A 20648-nucleotide genomic window follows, 5' to 3' on the forward strand; every position below is an offset into this window, starting at 1 on the left:
TGGAACTCATTGCCAGAGGATATTGTGAAGGCCAAAACAACAGTAGGGTTAAAAAAAGAATAGATAAATTCATGGAATATAGATCCATCAATAGCTATTAGCCAGGATAGTCAGGGATGCAACAGTATGTTCTGAGTGTGCCCTAGCCTCTGTTTGTCAGAAGCTAGGAGTGGACGACGAGATGGATCACCTGATGATTACCTGTTCTGTTTATTCCCTCTGAAGCACCTGGCATTAGCCATTGTCGGAAGACAGGCTAGTGGGCTAGATGGACGATTGGTCCAACCCAATATGTCCGTTTTTAGGTGTTGAGCAAGAAGTTGTCCTTACTACACTTTCTTGACTACAACTGTGCTTTAAAGGCCCCTCTCCAGCAACATACCATCAGACAAACTGACTTGTTCCATTTTTTTAAAATCAAGTGAAAATTACTATTGATGGACCCATATAAAAAAAAAACCTAAAACCTTGCCAGGGCTTAAACTTTTCACATTAAAAAAATGAATATGAACTCTACAGAAGGATTAAAACTGGAGTAAGTTGTGAAATTCCTGTTTTGCAAGCATCTAACATTTCACATTACAGAAGAGATTCAATTCCCAAAGTAGGTTTAAACAGAAATCATGTAAATCATTAAAAGGGTTTATTTAAAGGAAAGCTTGAATTATGGAGCTGTATTAGTCAAAGATAACTGAGCTCTCAAAAGCACCAGTACACAGTTTAGGTCAGCTCATTTAAAAAAAAAAAAAAAAAGTGTGATCAGCAGATGCATAAATGCAAAATGTCGCCAACTATTTTATGCTGCTTCTTCTAAGATTTACCATGGCATTTATACTGATCTGAAAGTCTGATCAGAAGATTAAATACAAATTTCAATGGAATATAAAAAGGTATTCTACTCTCTACACAGCTACAAAGATGTCACTGCAAAAGTTTAGTTTTTCTTAAACAATTAGCAAACTGCAGTGAAAAAGCAGTCACCATCATCCTAATTTGATATATAACAAGGCCAAGTGCTAGTTTATGACAAAACTAACAACTTACTTGTTTAAAATATAATCACCAGCTAGTCAGAGGTTAAAGTGAAAAAAAAAGAGAACAAGTAATTTCATGAAAATTAATAATGTAATTATAGTAACATCTCACAACACAGACATGCTTCAATAAGAATCATTAGATTAGCCACATTAGGGCCTTATGTACACACACACACACATTTACACTGGTTTAGATAAACTAATGGAAATCTCTGTGTGGACAGACATTTTAAGAGTGACTTATATAATTTAGCTTAAACATGTTTCTGAGGCCTAATCTACACTTAAAATTCTGACAGGCATAGATAGCTACGTCGTTCCCTCGGGGGGATAATGACATAGCTATGCCAACCCAAGACCGTCTGTGGATGCCTGGCTAGTTTGACAGTGGACTGCTTCTGTGAACCAACCTACCAACACTGGGGGTGGTGGATTACCTACAACAGAAAAAAACTTTTCCATTGCTGTAGGAAGGGTCCAGTACAGGGGTAGGCAACCTATGGCACGTGTGCCGAAGGCAACATGCGAGCTGATTTTCAGTGGCACTCACACTGCCTGGGTCCTGGCCATCAGTCCGGGGGGTTCTGCATTTTAATTTAATTTTAAATGAAGCTTCTTAAACATTTTAAAAGCCTTATTTACTTTACATACAACAATAGTTAAGTTATATATTATAGACTTATAGAAAGAGACCTTCTAAAAAGGTTAAAATGTATTACTGGCACGCAAAACCTTAAATTAGAGTGAATAAATGAAGACTCGGCACACCACTGCTAAAAGGTTGCTGACCCCTGGTCCAGTATATTGCTACAGCGGGAGAGCTATAGCACCAGTAGCGGAGACATGAACTAATTGACTTAAACTAAACTGAAATAAGATGGGTGTTAAATGAAATAACAATGTCCACGCAGCCTTTTGCACGAGTTCACCTAAATCAGCTTTTTTTAAACACACCTTAAGCTAAACTGGTGCGACTTTACATATAGACAAGCCTTAGGATTTAATATTATGACAATTGAAGTGTTGTCTACACGGTTAAAAATTTTAACAAGTTGACGTTGATTTAACTGTGCTTAGACACTATGGTGATGGGAGCCAATATCAGACACTGTACAGAAAGAACTGTTTGAGCATTAAACCCTAATATAATCCAACATGAAATACACCAGTCCAAAACCTGTACAGAACAAGAGAACCATAAACTCCACACTGTTTTCTTGCACAGCCACAAGAGTGTCTTCATGTCAGCCAAGTTAAAAAGAACTGGGGCCTAAACTGATTTGTCCTTATTTGAAAATGAATTAGATTTTCACTTAGGAAAACAATTCAATAAGTCATCCCTGAAACAAACTGCTTCAATTCAAAATCTGTAGTTATACAGACTTTGGAACCTTCTTTTGAGACTGTCTGCACCCAGATCTTACAACATTCTAAGTAAGCAAAGGTAATTTCACTCCTAAACTAATCTAGTTTAGAACCCCAGGATTACAGTTTGGAATTAAACCTTGAACAAAGGTAAATAAACTCACTATTTTTGCACACCAGGTTAGTGCATATTCCAGAAAGGCCAAGTTCTTGTAACAAGCAAAGCAAGAAAAATTGAAAAAGGATTTACTAGTTAAACCATTATTGCTAATGCATAAGGTGCTACCTTGCTAATGAGACTATGAGATGGCCATAATTCCCATTGAAACATTTTCTCAACAAACTTTCAATATCACATTCACTTCTAAACTCCCCTTTTCATCTACTGATTCCATTATTAGAATCACAAACAAAAAAGTGTAATGCCACTGATATACTTCATATCTAAAGCAAAAAGGGAACCAGGAGCCAAGCATTAAACATTTAATTACGTGAAGAAATCCGTTAGGGCCTAAAGCATGTTTTATTTAATAAAAGAAGTTTCTCCCCCTCCTCCTTCATCTTAACGTCTCTACAACAGTCTTCATTCATGTGCATCCCCACATCAACGTTGTGTCCTTAATGTGTCTAATCAAGGATAAGACTCCTAACACTATATTATTCTTATATTGTAAACTCTTTGTGGCAGGAACTGTTATTGTTTGTAAAACACTTAACACAATGGGGCCCCAATACTAACTGGGGGTTCTGGGTGCTATCCCAATATAAAAACTATTTGGGGGATTGGGAGAGGTGGGGTCGCTTTTGAACAGTGGCGAACTGTGAAGATATGAGGCTCGGCTCATAAGAGGTGAGAGAACAGTGGGTTATTAAGTCACCCCATCTCCCTCAAATACTACAGTGAATTGGAACATATAAGTATTTAAATAGATTACATAATGCTCAGAAGATTTTTGTGAGCTCTAGAAGTCACACCCAATTTTCTTTGTGCACAGGGAGAGCAACCATGATGAAGGTTTTGGAATATTATTCTGGAAAATTAAAGAGGGAAAGGAGTTTTGTAGAGAATTTCTCTTATTATTTGTATTAGTGTTTTTAGACACCTCAGCCCTGACGCTATGCAGACATATAATAAAAACCAGTCACTGCCTTCAAGAGTTTATAATCTAAAACCATTTTGTAAAAGAAACATCCAGCTTCTACCACCTCCTTCCTACTGATGCAGAGTCTTTGTTCTACTTTGGCAACGAGAGGTTGAGATCTGCAGTTCCAAATTAATTGTAGGATTCATTTTAAAGCAATATTAAAATACACTTTACACGCATCAGAGATTCTGCGCTGTGCTGTTGAATAAGATTTAATATTTCACTCAATGTTTCTTTAGAAAGCTGCCTAATTTAAATTGTCACTGGTAACTAGATGTCAGCAGCCCCAAGGGGACTAGCTAGACGATTTGATAGATGTCTGTCTCTCTCATTCCCAAGATTCTTGCATGACAAGGGATGGACAGTGTGGTGCAACCTGCTTACCTCTGAAAAATTAACTGCCAAGGGGATAATCCCCGCCACATAACAGCCAACCAGCATAGCCAGAGACAGGAGACTGATGGAGATGAAATCATCCATGTTGTTGCTTTTTATCCCCTCGTTTAAAGTGAAATTCAACTTTTGCAGCTTTTAGTGCATGTAGCTTTTCAACTTGTTCAGGTGTTGTGGCTCCAGCAGAGTCATGAAGGTCAGAGGCGCCTGTTCCCCGGTGGTGCCATAAACTCCCTCCCTCCCCCAAGAGCTACGTGTGTGAGAGACACCCTGCTTTCCTGGTCCTGATCCCTGGATTTGTCAACAGCAACTGAGATACTGCGATTCTCCCCCTCTCGCCGCCGCCTCTCGTCAAGTGCCCCAGGGGATTAAGCCACCCGGGGGAGGGAAAGGCCCTTTCTCTCCCACAGCCTGGGGGCAGGGGGCACCTTTTCGCCCGAGCGAGAGAAGGGCCCACCCCGCTCACAGACGATACCAGCCCCAGGTGCAACGGAAAGGCCGCTCGCCCCGAGACACAGGTCAGTCAGCAGCTCTCTGGAGGGAGCCTGGCCCGTCCTACCAGCCCCAGGGAGACGCCGGCAGCGCCTTCGCCCTCCCCTGCTGGCCCCTGGTCTCGGCGGACTAGGAGGGGGGCGGTTCAGCGGGGAGCTCAGGCTTCAGGCTCCCCTTTGCGCCCGGCGTCCCCCGCGGCTGCCATGGAGGCCAAGTAGCAGCCCCGCAGTCACACACTTCCCCTTCCCGAAAGCAGCTTCCGGGTTAGCGACCTGAACCTCCCCGGGGGGGGGTAGGAATGGAGCGTCTTTCTCACGTGACTCACCTTCTGTCGCCGCCTCTCGCCCGATTTCAAGATGGCGGACAAATAATCACTAAGGGACCATCTCGGAAGGGACGAGAGGAGCAAAGCCTCTGATAGGATACGGTGCCCCTATCAAAGATGACTGCTAAAGTCTCAAAGAAGGACGCCATTTTGCCCCTCCCCTGTTACGCAAAGCCAGCGAACACTTTTCCATGTGGTATTCTCGCGAGAGTTTCTCTATAGCACTAGCGACGCTCTGGTCTGGTTCCGTGATGTCTATGGTAGGGAGGTAGGGGCTGGTTGGCGGAGTGTTTCCGGTTAGCGTGGGGGATTGCGGGTGACCGTTGGGAACTGTACGTTCGGGACCGTCACAGTCGGCGGGGCTGTGGAGAACGAGTCGCCATGGTGAGAAGGGGGTGATCCCGGGGTGCTGGGAGGAACCGGGTCGGTCGGGCCGCGCCATAGTGGCGGCGGGAATGGGTCTGCTGAGGGCGACGTAGCGCTGCGGCCTGGCGGAGTCCCCAGCCGCGTGTCTCCTCCCGCCTCCTACTCCGGGGCTGGGGACCGAGCGGGATACAGACCCCGCCCCTTCCCTACCGCACGAGCTCCGCGGGGAGAGGGGTGGAGGCGAGTCTAGCTCGCGCGGGGCAGGATCACGGGGAACCTCGCGCGGCGGTTTTTTCCCATCCGCGGTGGAGGAGGGGCCCTGATTCCCCAACGGGCATTTCCAGCCCTCGGCTGCTCCGTGCGGGGCCCGTGCTTCTCCGCGCGGGTAGATTCCTCACCCACAGCACGTGTCTGCCCTGGCCGCTGGGGCAGGGGCTTTGGCCTTAGGGGTGACTGGGCTTGTGGCTTTGTCTGGTTCTCTCTGCTGCGCACGTGGGGCCAAGGCGGGTTCTTCGCGATGCGTTTTCAGCTCGTTTACACCAGAAATTCTAGGTCTGTTTGGGCTGGAAAAGTCTGTCATGACGGGAGAACTAGTGTAAATGAAATCCCCAAAGGGAGCGAAAGGCCAGTATACATCACACGCGTGGGGCGGGGAGTCCAGTCCAACTTTTAGAAAATGCTCTGCAGGTCACTTCTTAATCTTTATAAACTCTTATTCAAAGAGCTGCTTCCTTGCATTTGTCGAACATAATGCCATTAAACGGGTGCTGGTGTTTTTTAATTGAAATGTTTCCTTGTAGCACTTGGAATTCAGAGCCCTCTTTATATGTTGGGAACGGACAGTGAAATTGATATATATATTGTTTCACTGGTTAAACTAAGTGAAATGCAGAAAGAGCGGATAATCCTAGTGCTTTGTTACTTTCATGTGAAAGTGAACTGCACGGAAGGAAGCCTACTGATCAATGCTTTGATAGCTGGCTAACAGCTGCCTGTGAAGAGGAAATATTTGAAGCACTTCTGTAAGGGCTAATGCTACTATGACATTCTTTTAAGTGAAGTTCTTGAGCCAATCCAAGCAAACCACTACTTCTGGCTGGTAGTAGGAGTAACTTAAAACCCTAAATATATCTGCTACATACCGCCTACATTCACTTGATTGTACTTATATCAGTGCCCTGGCCCTGCCCTCTTTCCATCCCCAGCATCCCTGATGTCCACTGTTTACTATGGGTGCAGCATCTTAGTTGGTAGAAGCCTTTCTGCATGGGTACTGAGTAGATGCTGAGGTCTGAGCCTTAGTACTTTGGCTTTCTGCACTTCATTAAATGTCCATAAGTGGTAATTAAAGCCATTTTTAAAAGACCTGGCAAAAACATAGTTGGACTTGCTATAACAGATCAGATGAAATTTCCATCTTGTCCAATACTGTGTCTGAAAGCAGACAGTATCAGGTGCTTTGGAGAAAGGTGCAAGGAGCTAGAAAGTCTTAGAAATTAAAATACATCCATCCTCAGATAGCTAACTGCAGACTATAATTGTGGAATTTTGTGTTCACTTGTAACTGATAGTGAATATTCAATCTCATGTTTCATGTATTGGCTTTTCACTCTGAGGTGAGATTTGCAATGTTAGTGAAATGAAAGTTTGATTCCACTCTGGTTTTCCATCATGTAGGGTATTAAAACAAAACCAGTTACAGCCAGCATTTACAATGGAATAAGCAAATCAATATAATCTCCAATATAGTACCTTTTTTTAAAATTTTCATTTCTTTTGTTATCCTAGTGTTGTATTTACAAGGGAAGAGCCTGGGCCTTGCATGCTATTTCTTGAATGCAGTCAGTGTTTTTGAGTGTGAGATAATACAAGATTGTTATTCAAGACAAACACACGTGTGCATTGACAAGTCTCAGGATTAATGTAACTGTGATTGGAAGAAAAAATTGCTGGGGCAGCCCTCTTTTCAGTTTCTAATGCATGGTATAATGGGATATTTGTTTTCTGTACTACAGGCCTCATGGGATTTTTTAGAAAGAAATGCAAAGCCATTTTAAGACTGTGACTCTGATTCTCCTTTATACAGTGAGATTTATATGTTACAAATATATAAGATCAGATTACTAGAAATACAGCTGAATTTGTGTCTCATGGGTTGGTCTTTTAACCTTCAGTTTAGTCTTCATAGGTTTTAATATGTCTTTCTAAGTCTGATTCACTGTCTTGTTTTTGTGCAGTCTCACACAATTTTGCTTGTTCAGCCTACCAAGAGGCCAGAAGGGAGAACATATGCCGACTATGAGTCGGTGAATGAGTGCATGGAAGGTAAGTATTGTTGCCTCTGGGGTGAAGATGCTTTAGATGATCTCTTCTTGTTAAGGCCAGTTTAGTTTGATTATTTTTTCCAAACTTTCACCTGCTAAGAGAATCCATTCTGAACACATTTCCTTAAATTGAAAAGGTATAAAAATAACTTACCAAAAAGCACCCTGTTGGTGTAATGGTTTGCTGCAAGACTCAAGTGCACATAGGGGCGAAAGAATTATTTCAAAAAGACTCCTCGTTATTTCACAAATCATCTTCCTGTGTTTATTCAGAGTCCTATTCTGACTTTACTGACTAAGGCCCTGAAACTGCAATGAGGGGTGCACTGTGCAAGTGGTCTGCCTTTGCAGGATAAGATCCCAATTTTCTAACTACTAATTTGTTATCCCTACAAAGTAAATACTACTATGAATGGTAATCTAGATCCCATTGTTCTGCACATAATCAACTGGATAAATACTAATTGCAAACTCTGCTACTGGAAATGTGTGAGCCAGAAAAAAACCGGTTTCACTTTCAGACACACACTACTTTGCAGGCTAGATGGAAGACAATGTTTTCATTTGTAAATTAGCTTGATTTTATATGGATTCACCTGTGGCCTCATCATGAGAGGTGCTAAGCACACTCGTCTCTCATTCAAGTCAATAGAATGAGTGTTCAGCACTTCAGGACCAGGGTCTGAGAAACATAGAATCTCACAGTTCAGACTGCATAATGACACATGAAGCAATTTGGGTGTTTAATTTAGCATTACACGTTAGCACAATGCAAAGAAGATCTGACTGGGGGTTAACATGTAAAAAATGTGGTATATCACATTAGTTCTTATACTCTCTAACATCAAGAATATCTTGTTGTACCAACTGCATTAAAGTTTTCCTCAGCTACACAATTCTTTACTCACCAAAAAAAATTCCAAAATACTTTTTCTTCTAAGATGCCTGTTGTAATGAATGAAAGTCCGTTGCTCCATTTGAGAATATATACTTCCTTGCTTGATGTCTGATCCTGCTGCACAGCAGGCATGTGTACAGCTCTGTTGCTAGGATTTGTCAACCTAACTGCTGGTTCTAAATCAGCAATGAGATAATTCTAAACTTCTGCCCTGTATACTCAGTGTAAAAAAAAAAAAAAAAAAAAAGTATATTGTACATTTTTGTAAAATTATGCCTTGACCCAAGTGTAGATTTAAAATCCAGAAGACTGTTCTCCCTACTTCATAAGTCATGGTCTTGAACTATTTGACAGTGATACCTTAGAAAGGTGTAAATAAAAGTGACCCATTTCCCACATCAATGTGTTCTGGGTGCTATACAAACAATTATGAGAACTAATCAACATGATAAAATTGAAATAAAATATTAAAGCTGAGTGGTATTGTCTATTAAAACAATTCTACAGCATCAGCATGTTCCCATTCTAAATGTGCTTCTGAAAACTAACTTTAATACCAGAAGGAACTTATGGCAAACTGAAACCAATAGTCTTCTAATGCCATTGTTGATGGTACTGAAAGTTCTTCTCTCTCTGCAGGAGTTTGTAAAATGTATGAAGAACATCTGAAGAGAATGAATCCCAACAGCCCATCCATTACATATGACATCAGCCAGTTGTTTGATTTTATTGATGACCTGGCAGACCTTAGCTGTCTTGTGTAAGTACTATTCTGCTGTATGGAAGGTAGTACTTCAAATACCCATCCTATTTTGCGGATGAAGGGATGGCTTCCCTCCCATTTTGGGAAAACAGGTGTTTTAAAAGTTACAAGGAATTACTTATAAGGTTATGTACAAAATCAGTGATGTAATACTTTACATTAGTGTAGTATTATCCATTCTCACCCGTACCTATCAGTTACTGATGAGAAACGTGTTATTTTTGTTTAAAATGCCCTTTATATTTATTCTGTGTGGTGTAACGAGCTGTGTTGGTGACGCAGCAGTGTTCCATAAAACAGACTGGCATTCCATATCGCCCTTAGCAAGAGTTGCATTGGGACATAACATTTGTCTGAGAGTAAGTACACATAGTTTTGAAAGTTGACAGTTCCATTTCAGATCTTATCTACAATAATATTTATAACCGTTTAGGTATTTGTACCCAAACAATTCAGTAGGATTGCAAATTGCATTATAAACTGTCCAGTGCTAGTGCTAAATCCCTAATTTAACAAAAGCGTCATAAGAAAGCTTTGTGCTGGAGTGCCAAAGCTACTAAAGCTTGTCTAGCATGGTTTGATTCTGAAGAGGCCACAGTGTTGGGTATATCTTACTCCACTGAGGATCATATTGGCAACATGCTAGGGAGCCTACAGGCTGCACCTAACTTTCCTAAAGTGGAGTAAGCTGTAGTCAGTTCATGTAGATCAAAACAGAGCATTGCATGTTAGAAATGCAGGGTGGAATTTAAAAAAAAAAGTATCACCTAAGGGACTTAGGAACACAAGTCTCATTGACTCTCAGTAACAGTTGTGCTCTTAAGTCGCCTAGCAAATCTCACCTGTAGTCTCCAGGGTTCTCATCTGTGTATAAAACATGAGGGCAGCTCAAGATGGCATTGCAAGTTCTGCTTGCTTTCCTACACCTGGATAGGTGACTAGACCCATTTGCCCTACTGTTCTGCTCTGGAAAATACAATTTAAATCTCAGCACTTCTAGCAATTCACAGCCGGTCTTCATACCATAAATATTCAGCTAATTTTTTACTTGCATCCCTAAATTTTGTAGAAATAAGACAAGAAGTCTAACATTCAGTTATACTATCTTTTTCTGCTTATTCAATTGGCATGGGCACAATTGCTCTTCATAATCAGAGTAGAAGTTAACTGTAAAAGGGTTGTCAAAGTACTGGATAACTGCTGTAGGAAGTTACGGAGTATGGTATGTGTGCAGGTCTGTAAGTCTTCTAGAAAACTTGATCCAGCAGCAGTGAAGCTATTTTTAATAAGTGACTACCTCTCTCATACAATTACTTGTTTTTGCGACGTATTATTTTGAGAAGTCAGAAGAGAGCCTGCAGGGGATTCCTTACCCCTTGAGATTCATTAGCCAAAGTCATTGATGAGAAGGATGAAAAGATCACTTAATACTAGTTTCTGAAGTTTTATCTTGTCCTTGAGTTCTCCCCCTGCCATGCTTGATCCCCAGCTACAGCAGTATTGGGGTGGTGCAGGGCTGATCAATCATGCTATGTTTTGTTTTCCCCTCTGACAGATTAATGATAGGATCCTTGTTTTTTAATACAATATTTTGTATTTTAATACAATATTACGTTTTTTAATCAGGAGCCTAGTCAAACCTAGTAAAGCCAAAGTGTGTTTGAGTCAAATTCAGTTTTAGCTTATAGTTTCCCACCAGATGGCATACTTAGCAGGTAATGTACTATGCACAGTTTGTGGCTGCACAAATCTCTATGCGGCTTGATATCTGGTCTTTCAATGCAGCTTTAGTTACTGATTCTTAAAGATACATCTAGTGCTCTCTGAGAATTAATAAAAAAAGTAACTTGACCTGAATCAAATGGCATTACAGATATTAATTTTTGGCCCATCCAAGGCTTAATGCTAACGATCCCTTTCTTGTCCTTGTCATATGGGTAGAAAGGATTATGTTCAAAGATGTTCTGTTAATCCCGTTACGCCACAGTTTCTTGGAGTATCCAGGTCAGGCACTGTATATTTCAAAAGGCACATGCCAGATTTAAGGATTAAAACTGGGCATGAGGGGACAAATCTTAGTACTACATCTACACAGCTAGCTAACCTGATGTATCAGCTTGTTGAGTTGCTTTTGCTGTAAATACGTAAGACTGGCAGAAGTGGAGGCAGTGTTTTAATATAATTATGTTTCCTGGGTCTGTCAGGATCTTGGTGATGAACTACAATGTCCTGAGTTAGTTTATAAAGTAAATGAGCTCAAATAAATTTGTAATCCCTAACTTGTAAAGAGAGAATGAATGTGTGAATGCTTAGTTCGTAGTATTCTTTTGGGGGGAGTGTGCTTGTTCTGGGATCTAGACTCTCACTGCCAGTTGCTATGTGAATGGGTTGCTGGCTGGAGCTGCTTCCTTATTCTTTTGGCTTTGATCTTTTGTTAGGGAGAATGAAGAAAACACTTAAGAGCGCTATAAAGCCTCATGTGACTGGAAGATCTTTGTTTAAAAAAAAAAAAAACTTCTTTGAAGATTCTAAGCACAAGTAGAAAATAATTTCTCACTTATTTAAATATTTGAAAATTAATACCTTGCCCGCTGTTTCTTAAATTCAAGGAGGGACCAGCATTTCAATTTTTAAAAAATGTTTCATGACTTGCATAAAATTTTCAAATTCTGAGGCGCTTTAAAACACTTTTTAAAGGCTCTCTCTGTTCACTTTCCACTTTCTGTAGATGGGGAAAAATCATTTTTCTGAATTTTAATGTAAAAGAGAGAGAGAGAGAGAGAGAATGTGACCTAGTAGTTACTGGTGCTTGAAACATCTGGGTTCTGTTCCATGCTCTTCCACTGATTTACTGTGTAACTTGATCAAGGTCACTTTAGGTAAAATTTCCACTCAGTCAAATGGAAGCACGATCAAGCTTCAGCTATCTGTCTGTAAAACATGGATAATTACTTTGCTATCTGACACACTTGGTGAGCTTTACAGACAGTTGTTAAGCCTCTTCTGAAATGTAAAACCGAAGGACAAAGCAATGTTACATTAACCGTTTGGTTTTTTTTCTTTCCCTAGTTACCGTGCTGACACTCAGACATACCAACCCTACAATAAAGACTGGATAAAGGAGAAGATCTACGTCCTCCTCCGCAGGCAGGCTCAGCAAGCAAGCAAATAATGGGGCAGCCTCATTATGGGGCTTGGGGAGGGCTTGGACAACAGGTGTGTACAGTAGTAGAAGTTTTGTATTATAGTCATCCTGTTGTCATCTTGTTAAACTCTAGTCAAGACTGAATGTATTGTTAGCGACACAAGGATTTTGTTCAGTTTGAAACCCTTTTTTTAGTGTAAATGAAGAAGAAAATGTAACATCTTTGGCAGGGATTTAACTTTGTTTCTCTCTGGTCGGCTAACAATCCTACTTTTGTTCAACCCCCTAGGGCTGTTCATATGCTTTGCCAGATTCACTGTGTCTGCCCTTCTGCGGGATATCCAACTATTAGTTATGTCATTGAGACAAAAGACTTAGCGGAAAATAAAATGAATACTCTTTAGTTAAATCATGTGTGTGCTGGACTTCTTATCTGACTCCTAAAGCACTTTAGAGTAATTTAAATCCTACTGGTCAGTGTGCTGTATAACAGGGATTGGAAGGCATGTGTGGACTGAACTATGAAAGATTTTCTATTGCATAGCATATAGCTTTATATGAGCAAACTTTTTCCTAAGTGCTGCAAAACAATAAGGTCGGTAAACAAAACTGATGTGTCTCTTGGACTGAGTGCTTATGGCTTTGAGAGAGAGCCTGGAATAAAGAAAGCTGAAAATAAAAAAAATTAAATTGGGAATATTGTGGAAGACTTTATAGTAAGTGAAAAGGTTGTGAAATTGCCATCACAAGTTTCACGGGGCTGAAAGCAGAGCAACTGAGGCAAAGGAAGATGTTGCCAATCTGCTTTACTTTTAACTTCAATGCCTAGCATTTGGAGAAAGGAAGTCTTTGTTAAAGATTCAACATTACATCTTCCACGGAGAGAGCTTGTAATACATGCCCCTCAAGAAAACCTCCAGCAGCACCATGCTAGACCATTCCTGACAGTTCTAATATTTGAAAGGGAAAAAATGGGGGGCAGAAAAATTAAAAATAGCTTTCCAACCTTCTTTACACATCACAGGGAAGCAAAAAAGGCACAACCCAGTTTTATAAACAGCACTTGCATCATCTCATTAAGTAGAGCTACATTTCTATGATGTTACTAGCAGCATGGGCACTGAACATGGAATCTTCTGACAAGCAAAATGACTGTGAAACCAGAAAAAAATAACACTTCTGTCTTCAGCCATTTTGAATTAGAATAAAGTATATCAGTTACTTATAATCAAGGCCTTTGTTTTCAGTTATTACTGATTTTTACCAAAAATTTCCCTGGTTTTGTGCAAGCTATTAGCTGTTACTGCTTTTCACCCAAAGTTTGGAGCCTATGTTACCTAGGACTTGTGGAATTTATACTGAAGCGCCTTATATCAAGTCAACAGTTTACTGTTGGTATATTAAAGAAGAAAAGTTTTATTTGTAAGGAGGCTTAGAGATAATGTTTCATAAACTCATCAGGGGCATGCAGTGCTTGTATGTTCAATTTAAGTTCCAACAGCAAACCACATTAAATTATTTGTTACAGTATCTCAGAGCTCCAATGTGTTTGGGTTCCATCTAGTGGCACTATGTATTAGGCAGCTAAACACAGTTGAATAAATAAACCACAGTACTAAACTTTTATTTTTTCTCTATTTGTTGCTTTTTTTTGTCCTCTCCCCCAATATTTACCCATAAATGCTGGTTAATTTTTTGCACTAATTTTATTTTTCACTAAAATTCCCTAGACTTTTTAAACAAAATGAAGATGAAAGGCCTTGCTTATAATCCACATTAAGTTATAACTTTTCAGGTCCAGCACAAATCTCTGCAGTGCAATCATACTCAGCCTTGCTAGGCAAATAAATGCAATCCAACAGCCTGTCAAGAAAACTGATAGACAATGAAAGGCAGTGGTGGCTGGGGTACAAATATAATGTAATTTCAGGCTCCAGTTTCCTCAACCATTATGGAGCCATCATTGTGTCTGTTGGAGCCCACGATTGCGGGGTCTGCTGATCAGGTAGAATGGTAGAAGCATAAAGATATCTGGTTTCTCAATCTTGCTGTTTTTGCAGGATCTTTTCTTGCAGTGTTACTAATTAATGCAAGAGCACATTCACTTCTGCTGAGACTAGTCAGTGGGAACTTAGCCTCTTGGAAAATCCACTTATTCAGATGCCTAACTTTAAGGAAGATATGAAAATTTTGACCTCAGTGCATCTTTGTAAAATACATATTTTTACTTCCTACAGCTTGTCTAAGAATGATCACTTGAAGTAGAAATTGATTTTAAAGCAGTGCTACCAGTCCTATGAAGTTTTTTCATACAGTGTCTTGTCTGCTGTAATTTTATTTAGCCTTGGATGAACAGTAATAGCTGATGTTTGATTGAACACCAAGGAAGTGGATTTATCAATTGTCCTGAGTGGAAATGTTTGGTTTTGCATATTATGAGTGACAGCGTTTATCATGACCCGTTAATCATTTCACTGCACTATATCTGAAAATCACTGAAGTTAATTAAAGGCCCATCTGGAGATGTCACAAGGCAACATGGGGCATCAGCAATTAGTGCTCTCATTACTGTAATCTGAATTATGCTTGTGTGACCAGGTTAGCTGGCTGAGTTTTGGGCAGTGCTCCAGTTTATAGGCTCTCTTTTCTTCTTTTTAATTGTGCTCAGTTTGAGTCTGACACATACAGATACAAGCAGCTATACTTCATGTCCCAGCTTATTGCTAGAGCGTCAGCAGGGGTTTACCTAGCAATGTGAAGTTAGTACCTATGCTAGTCAGTCCTGACATGCCACCTCCTGCACTATCTGCATAATCTAAAGTCAACCTGCTATTCTATGCCATGGTCCTTATGTTTCTATCCAAAGCAAAAACACCTGGAGAACAAACACAGCACTTCCCCGTGTGTGGCTGCTGTGTGCACTGAGCTCTGCAGCAAACGCAGGGAAGAAATAGGAATGGCCAAGAAACCTTGCCCCAAATGCTAAGCATCCAGGACTGTACTTTGGGTTGGGTTCAGTTCCTATCTCACACACACAATGGCATCGCTGCTATTGATTAGCAAGCCACCACCAGGCCTGAGTAGCATTAACTCAGGGGTGGCCAACCTGTGGCTCCGGAGCCGTATGTGGCTCCTTGTATAGGTACCAACTCCAGGGCTGGAGCTACAGGTGCCAACTTTCCAAAGTGTCAGGAGGGTGCTCACTGCTCAACCCCTGGCTCTGCCCCCACTCCACCCCTTCCTGCCCTCTCCCCTGAGCCTGCCATGCCCTCGCTCCTCTCCACCCCCTCCCCAGCCTCCTGCAGGCCCCAAAACAGCTGATGGGGAGGGAGGGGGAGGCACTGACTGGTGGGACTGCTGGTGAGCAAGAGTCGCTGCGAGGGGAGCTGCTGATGTATTACTGTGGCTCTTTGGCAATGTACATGGGTAAATTCTGGCTCCTCAGGTTGGCCACCCTTGCATTAACTAATCCTTATTACTTCACATGAGCCACTTAGGTGGGGACATAGCCCTTAAAGTGACCTTTCCTGCCTGACACTCCCTGGCCCTGCCTCCATTTTTCAGTAGACTGATGGCTTCCACAGATGTATCACAGAGGCAATAAAGTGCATAGAAAGATTTGGTGGGAGTAAAGCAGCATTACTGCACACGGTGTAGCTGCCTCTTCTCTGTTCATTTGCCTTATAGTTTTTCTACGGTTTTGATTTCTTTCTGCAGCAGGTGGTGGAAGGGAGTATTGAGGCCAATGTGATCACTAATTGAGCTGGTGCAGTTAGAGATCAAGTAGCATTTGCTAATATGCCAGAGAAAGACAAAAAATAATCCCTCCCTCAAGTCTTCAATAGTACTGTAAGTGGTACCACAGATAAGTGGCATTAAGTGGTTTTTTTAAAGTGTCTGCACTATTAATGTGGCAGCTCAGTTGTCTGTCCAGCAAAGTAAAGGAAATTAATTAAAAGGAATTCATGGCTCTTTGAAGTTTAATACTTGCACTCTCTCAAGTTCTCTCCAGCTGGAATTGGCTGGGCTTTGGCAGTCCAAAGGTAAGGTATTGACTCCTATGTCTAGGGTCCATGTAACGAATAGTGAGACTCAGAGATATGCATCTTGCCCACTTAGAAGTGAAAGCACAGAGAAAATTGATCTGCAGCTTAAAACCTTTTAAAGATTTCCAGCTTTCTGAGTCTGTCTGATCATTTGCTCATTGCTAGGAAACACATCGCATCTCTACTACTGTTTCCCTTTCTTTATACTGCTAGAAGTAGGGGTACATTAAGACATGATTTAACAGATCAGCTGACATGTGCCCTGGCCTATGAAAGAAGCCCTGAAAAACCACCCACACACACACACACACACACACTTTTGCCTGTTTTTGTCAGTACCAACTCCAGCCTCCTACATCTTTCTCCAGCAGCCCCTCCCTACCCCCATGTGGGCAGCGCTGGAGAGCTTTCAGGTTTTTATACTCACTTATTATTGAGACAGTATTATGTGAAGATTCTGAACTTGTTTGAAAGTTACAGGTGATAGCATTACATACACAGTTATGTGAATGCAAGATAACAAAAAAGTGTCCCATGAACTCAACTGATTCAGATAAAAGCTTCAGCCATCTCACTGATTAGACTAGGATGAAAAACACAACTACAATGCCTTGCTGTCCCCCTCCCCCCGGGTAATCAAGCACACTTTACTCAACTAAATAAACCTTTGGAGAGTGATATATGGAGGGAGCATGGCAAGTGATATGCCTTGAAGCCAAATGATCTAGGTCCTATTCCCAGTTCTGCCACAGACATGCTGTGTGACCTCAGGCAAATCACAAACTCTGTTTTTCAGTTTTCCTATCCATAGGAGGGGATATGTCCCCAGTGTCCTCCCTGTGTCATAGGGGAAGTGGAGGCTTGATTAGTAATGCCCTTTGAGAGCGTTAGACACAAGATGGTCTAGAAGTGCAAAGCATTACTTTTTAGCGGGAGCAGTCAAGACTCTATTTTTGATCCACCCAGGGCAGTTTTAACCTTTCTTTGTCCCTGGTAAACATAGAGGAATGAAAAGCCTCTTCAGTTTAGAGAAGCTTTAGTGATTTCTACTTCCAGGCTACCACAACTGAACTTCAGTGTGCTGCACACAGGGGCTTTAGGATATACATATTAGGATGGAACTTCTGGAAGCCCGTATTTTGAAACTCTGCCCTTTGCTTGGATAGTGGACAATTTTGTACATGAACACCTGCCTGTGCACTTTGAGCATGATGGTACATGCAAGTGATGGGTTTTGCAGATGTAAATTCGGGCAGTTGAGTGTGTAAGTAGTTAGGCTTTAAAATTGTGTGTGCGAGACTTTGTGTGTACAAAGCTGCATTCATACAACTGGAGGCAGAATTGTGCGATCCCTTTGAAAAAAATTGGTCCTGTATGTTATGATTGGTGGCAAAGCTCCATCAGAATCTCACACCAGTTGTGAATTCACCCCAATATGGGTGATTCAGGTAATGCACAGGTCAGTGTAGATGTTTTCCTCTAAGTTTTATGTCCAATTATTGAAAAGGGTGTGGGTATATATTTATTGCAACATAGTGTGTCCCTAAAGGGGCCTTATGGTAATTTATCTACAGCTGTGGTCCTGAACCTCGGGTCATACTCCCCAGCCATGTAGGTCATCAGTAGTAGCCATGGTAGGAAGTTCACAATCTCAACCCCATTCCTTGTCTCTGGTCTTCTGCTGGAGCAACTGCCTCAGCCACTTACAACCTGGTCTTCCTGAGAAGTTCTTCCTGAGCCAATAAATTTATTCTCTATGGTGTCCCTAGAAATACTCAGAAAACATGTCTAAGGGATTCTGGGTGCACCTGAGGAGGACTGGTTACGAGCACTGATGAATGTTACAATCTGCAAAAGGAGAAGATTTAGGGCAACTGCAGCTCTAATTTTTGATGAGGTGTTGCAAGGTCAGTCACAGACTGTTCTTCACACCACACCAATTCTTCCCATTTAGAGAAGCATTTTGAGTTGCTGACATGTGAACAGAAAGGGGGTGTGGATGTGGGCTTTGACAGTCAGACTTTGTTTTATAGAGAGCCTACAGTGGAAATGACTTCTCCTATTTGGAAGTGGCACCACATAGCTAGAGGGGTTGATAACAGAACATAGTTTCTTTTACCTTTAGGTATCCAGTTCAAGTCTATTTGGTGGTAGTTTTAGTCCTTGTTTCTAAAGAACAGATGCCACCAGGGCTAACTGACATAATTCTTGGTCATCTTAGCACAGAAGTAGTATAAGGGCCCTACCATCAATCAAACCCTAACCCCGCCCCTAACCCCGCCCCTTGACCCCTCTAGTCCCTCCCACCTGTCACCGGAAGTCCCACCCTATGGGGGTATTACTTCCGGGGTCAAGATGGCCACATGACCGGAAGCAAAGTGGGTCATGTGACCCCTCTAAGAACTCCTCCCACCACCCTCTACCAATCAGGAGGGGTTTCCTCCCGAAAGGACCACCCCAAGAGGAGATTTGACCAATCAGGGCAACTTCCGGGGGCGGGTGACCTATCTAGAAGTGGGTCATGTGACCCCTCTAAGAACTCCTCCCACCACCCTCTACCAATCAGGAGGGGTTTCCTCCCAAAAGGACCACCCCAAAAGGAGATTTGACCAATCAGGGCAACTTCCGGGGGCGGGTGACCTATCTAGAAGTGGGTCATGTGACCCCTCTAAGAACTCCTCCCACCACCCTCTACCAATCAGGAGGGGTTTCCTCCCGAAAGGACCACCCCGAGAGGAGATTTGACCAATCAGGGCGACTTCCGGGGGTGGATGACCCCGTCTAGAAGAGGGTCATGTGACCCCTCTAAGAACTCCTCCCACCACCCTCTACCAATCAGGAGGGGTTTCCTCCCGAAAGGACCACCCCGAGAGGAGATTTTGACCAACCGGGGTGACCCCTCTAAGAACTCCTCCCAAGGCCCTCCGCCAACCCGAGTGCAGCACCAATACCCCATAAGTACCAGCGCCGAACAGAGGAGGCCATTTTTCTTACCAAGGACACGTGTTTTAGAAAGCGTGGAAAGGCTGCTCAGAGGAAAACATGGACTCCTTTACCACCCCCGTTAGAGCTTCGGACTTTGTTTTACCCCCGAGAGTCTTTGACCGTCCACGGAGAAAACGTTACATCAGCGACAGTTCTGAGGAGGAGGTTGTGACTGCGGGGAGCCCTTTGGCCCAGCCGTTGTTGGATACGCCGGAATCCGACCCCGAAACTCTTGTGAGACATCCCAAAGAGCCTGATGACCTCTCTTTGTCCACCCCCTCAGATCGCCGCTTGGGAGAGTCACCGGTGGACAAGGCAAATGGAAAAGATGGCACTCAGGTAAATGAACGATTAAGAAATGGCGGTAGAGGAGGGGGTGGGTAATGAAGCTAGGAACCAGGGGTTTGCGTAAATTAAAAAAAAAACCCAGCAGCTGGGGTACTTACTCTGTTTCTTTTTGTGAAAATCTTTCAGGAGCTCGACGATGCCTTTCTAGAGGACCCAGAGCCCCTGGACAGCGTTGCATCAAGCAGTGAAGATGAACCGGGCCCACCATGTTTTTGCTCAACACCAATACAAATTGTTGAAGAGGGCTCCGAGGATGATGGGTTTGAAGAGTTTAGGAGGAGGCTAGGCATAGAACTGTCCGAGCCAGTGCCACGTCGTGAGCGTAAAAAAGTTATGCGGATTATTGTACGCGTTGCTGTTTATGCTGTCCTTAAACACTGCCTTAGGGAAAAGCTTTTTGAAGATTGTGAGGGCTGTGTCATTGATGCGCCAGCCCAACGGCACCATGACTGTGTGACTTGGACTTCAGTGGATATAAACTGCAAGCTCCGGGCCCTGTGTGCTGAGCTGTGTTTGGAAAGCTTACTAAACACTGTTATTGCCATAGGTTATGCTATGCAATGTCTGTGCCTAACCCAAGAACATTTAGCACAAGGGGTGACTTTGATAAATGCTGTGCAATTCAGTGGAGACCCTGACCGTGTTTTAAAGAAAATGACCAAGCCGGAAGATGCCTGCTTACAACGTTATATTGACCGTCTAGTTCGCACAAGAAGTTACAGAACCCTGCTTAAGAAAAAGAATATTTGTAAGAAATCTAAAAGGATTAAGTTAGAGAATGGTGAGGGTGCAAACATGCGATATAAAACTTGGCAGCTGTAAATTAAAAAAAAAAAGGGGGGTGGGTGGGTTTGTGACTATCTGTGTTTTGTTAGAAGGCTTTTGGCCCTTAAGTTTTAATAAAGCATCTTGGTTTGTTTTTAAGGAGTTGTATGTCTTTTTAAAATAAATAAATAGTTTTGTGAGAATTAGTTTTTGTGTTTGTGTGTGTGTGTGTGTGTGTGTAAAAGACATTC

General features: G+C 42.2%; 3 protein-coding genes across 3 annotated transcripts in view; 2 read left to right on the forward strand and 1 right to left on the reverse strand.

The window, feature by feature from the left end:
* The window catches only part of SLC39A9 (solute carrier family 39 member 9), a 28924-nt gene extending 24239 nt beyond the window's left edge, over window positions 1–4685 (reverse strand). The window contains exon 1 of the mRNA XM_030559702.1: window positions 3932–4685. Within this exon, the coding sequence (XP_030415562.1) occupies window positions 3932–4027 (96 nt within the window). The 5' untranslated portion in view covers window positions 4028–4685. The remainder of the gene's footprint in view (window positions 1–3931) is intronic.
* A 328-nt stretch (window positions 4686–5013) lies between these two features.
* ERH (ERH mRNA splicing and mitosis factor) lies at window positions 5014–13876 on the forward strand. The gene is made up of 4 exons (XM_030559704.1): window positions 5014–5141; window positions 7361–7448; window positions 8985–9105; window positions 12178–13876. The coding sequence occupies exons 1-4, from the start codon at window positions 5139–5141 to the stop codon at window positions 12278–12280; spliced, it is 315 nt and encodes a 104-aa protein (XP_030415564.1). The 5' UTR covers window positions 5014–5138; the 3' UTR covers window positions 12281–13876.
* Window positions 13877–18998: 5122 nt separating this feature from the next.
* Window positions 18999–20206, forward strand: LOC115651160. Its single transcript, XM_030562119.1, has 3 exons — window positions 18999–19623; window positions 19759–20085; window positions 20180–20206. The coding sequence occupies exons 1-3, from the start codon at window positions 19342–19344 to the stop codon at window positions 20204–20206; spliced, it is 636 nt and encodes a 211-aa protein (XP_030417979.1). The 5' UTR covers window positions 18999–19341.
* The last annotated feature ends 442 nt before the right edge of the window (window positions 20207–20648 follow it).

The sequence above is a fragment of the Gopherus evgoodei genome, chromosome 4 (genome assembly GCF_007399415.2).
Source record: "Gopherus evgoodei ecotype Sinaloan lineage chromosome 4, rGopEvg1_v1.p, whole genome shotgun sequence".
Lineage (NCBI taxonomy): Eukaryota > Metazoa > Chordata > Testudines > Testudinidae > Gopherus > Gopherus evgoodei.

Excerpts from the sequence above, each read along its gene's own strand:
- ERH (XM_030559704.1), top strand. Across the intron at positions 7,449-8,984 it reads GGTGAATGAGTGCATGGAAG|GAGTTTGTAAAATGTATGAA; the intron begins GTAAGTATTGTT and ends CTCTCTCTGCAG. Across the intron at positions 9,106-12,177 it reads GCAGACCTTAGCTGTCTTGT|TTACCGTGCTGACACTCAGA; the intron begins GTAAGTACTATT and ends TTCTTTCCCTAG.
- LOC115651160 (XM_030562119.1), top strand. The coding sequence starts at position 19,342 with ATGGACTCCTTTACCACCCCCGTTAGAGCTTCGGACTTTGTTTTACCC. Across the intron at positions 19,624-19,758 it reads ATGGAAAAGATGGCACTCAG|GAGCTCGACGATGCCTTTCT; the intron begins GTAAATGAACGA and ends AAAATCTTTCAG. Across the intron at positions 20,086-20,179 it reads CCCAACGGCACCATGACTGT|GTTATGCTATGCAATGTCTG; the intron begins GTGACTTGGACT and ends TTATTGCCATAG.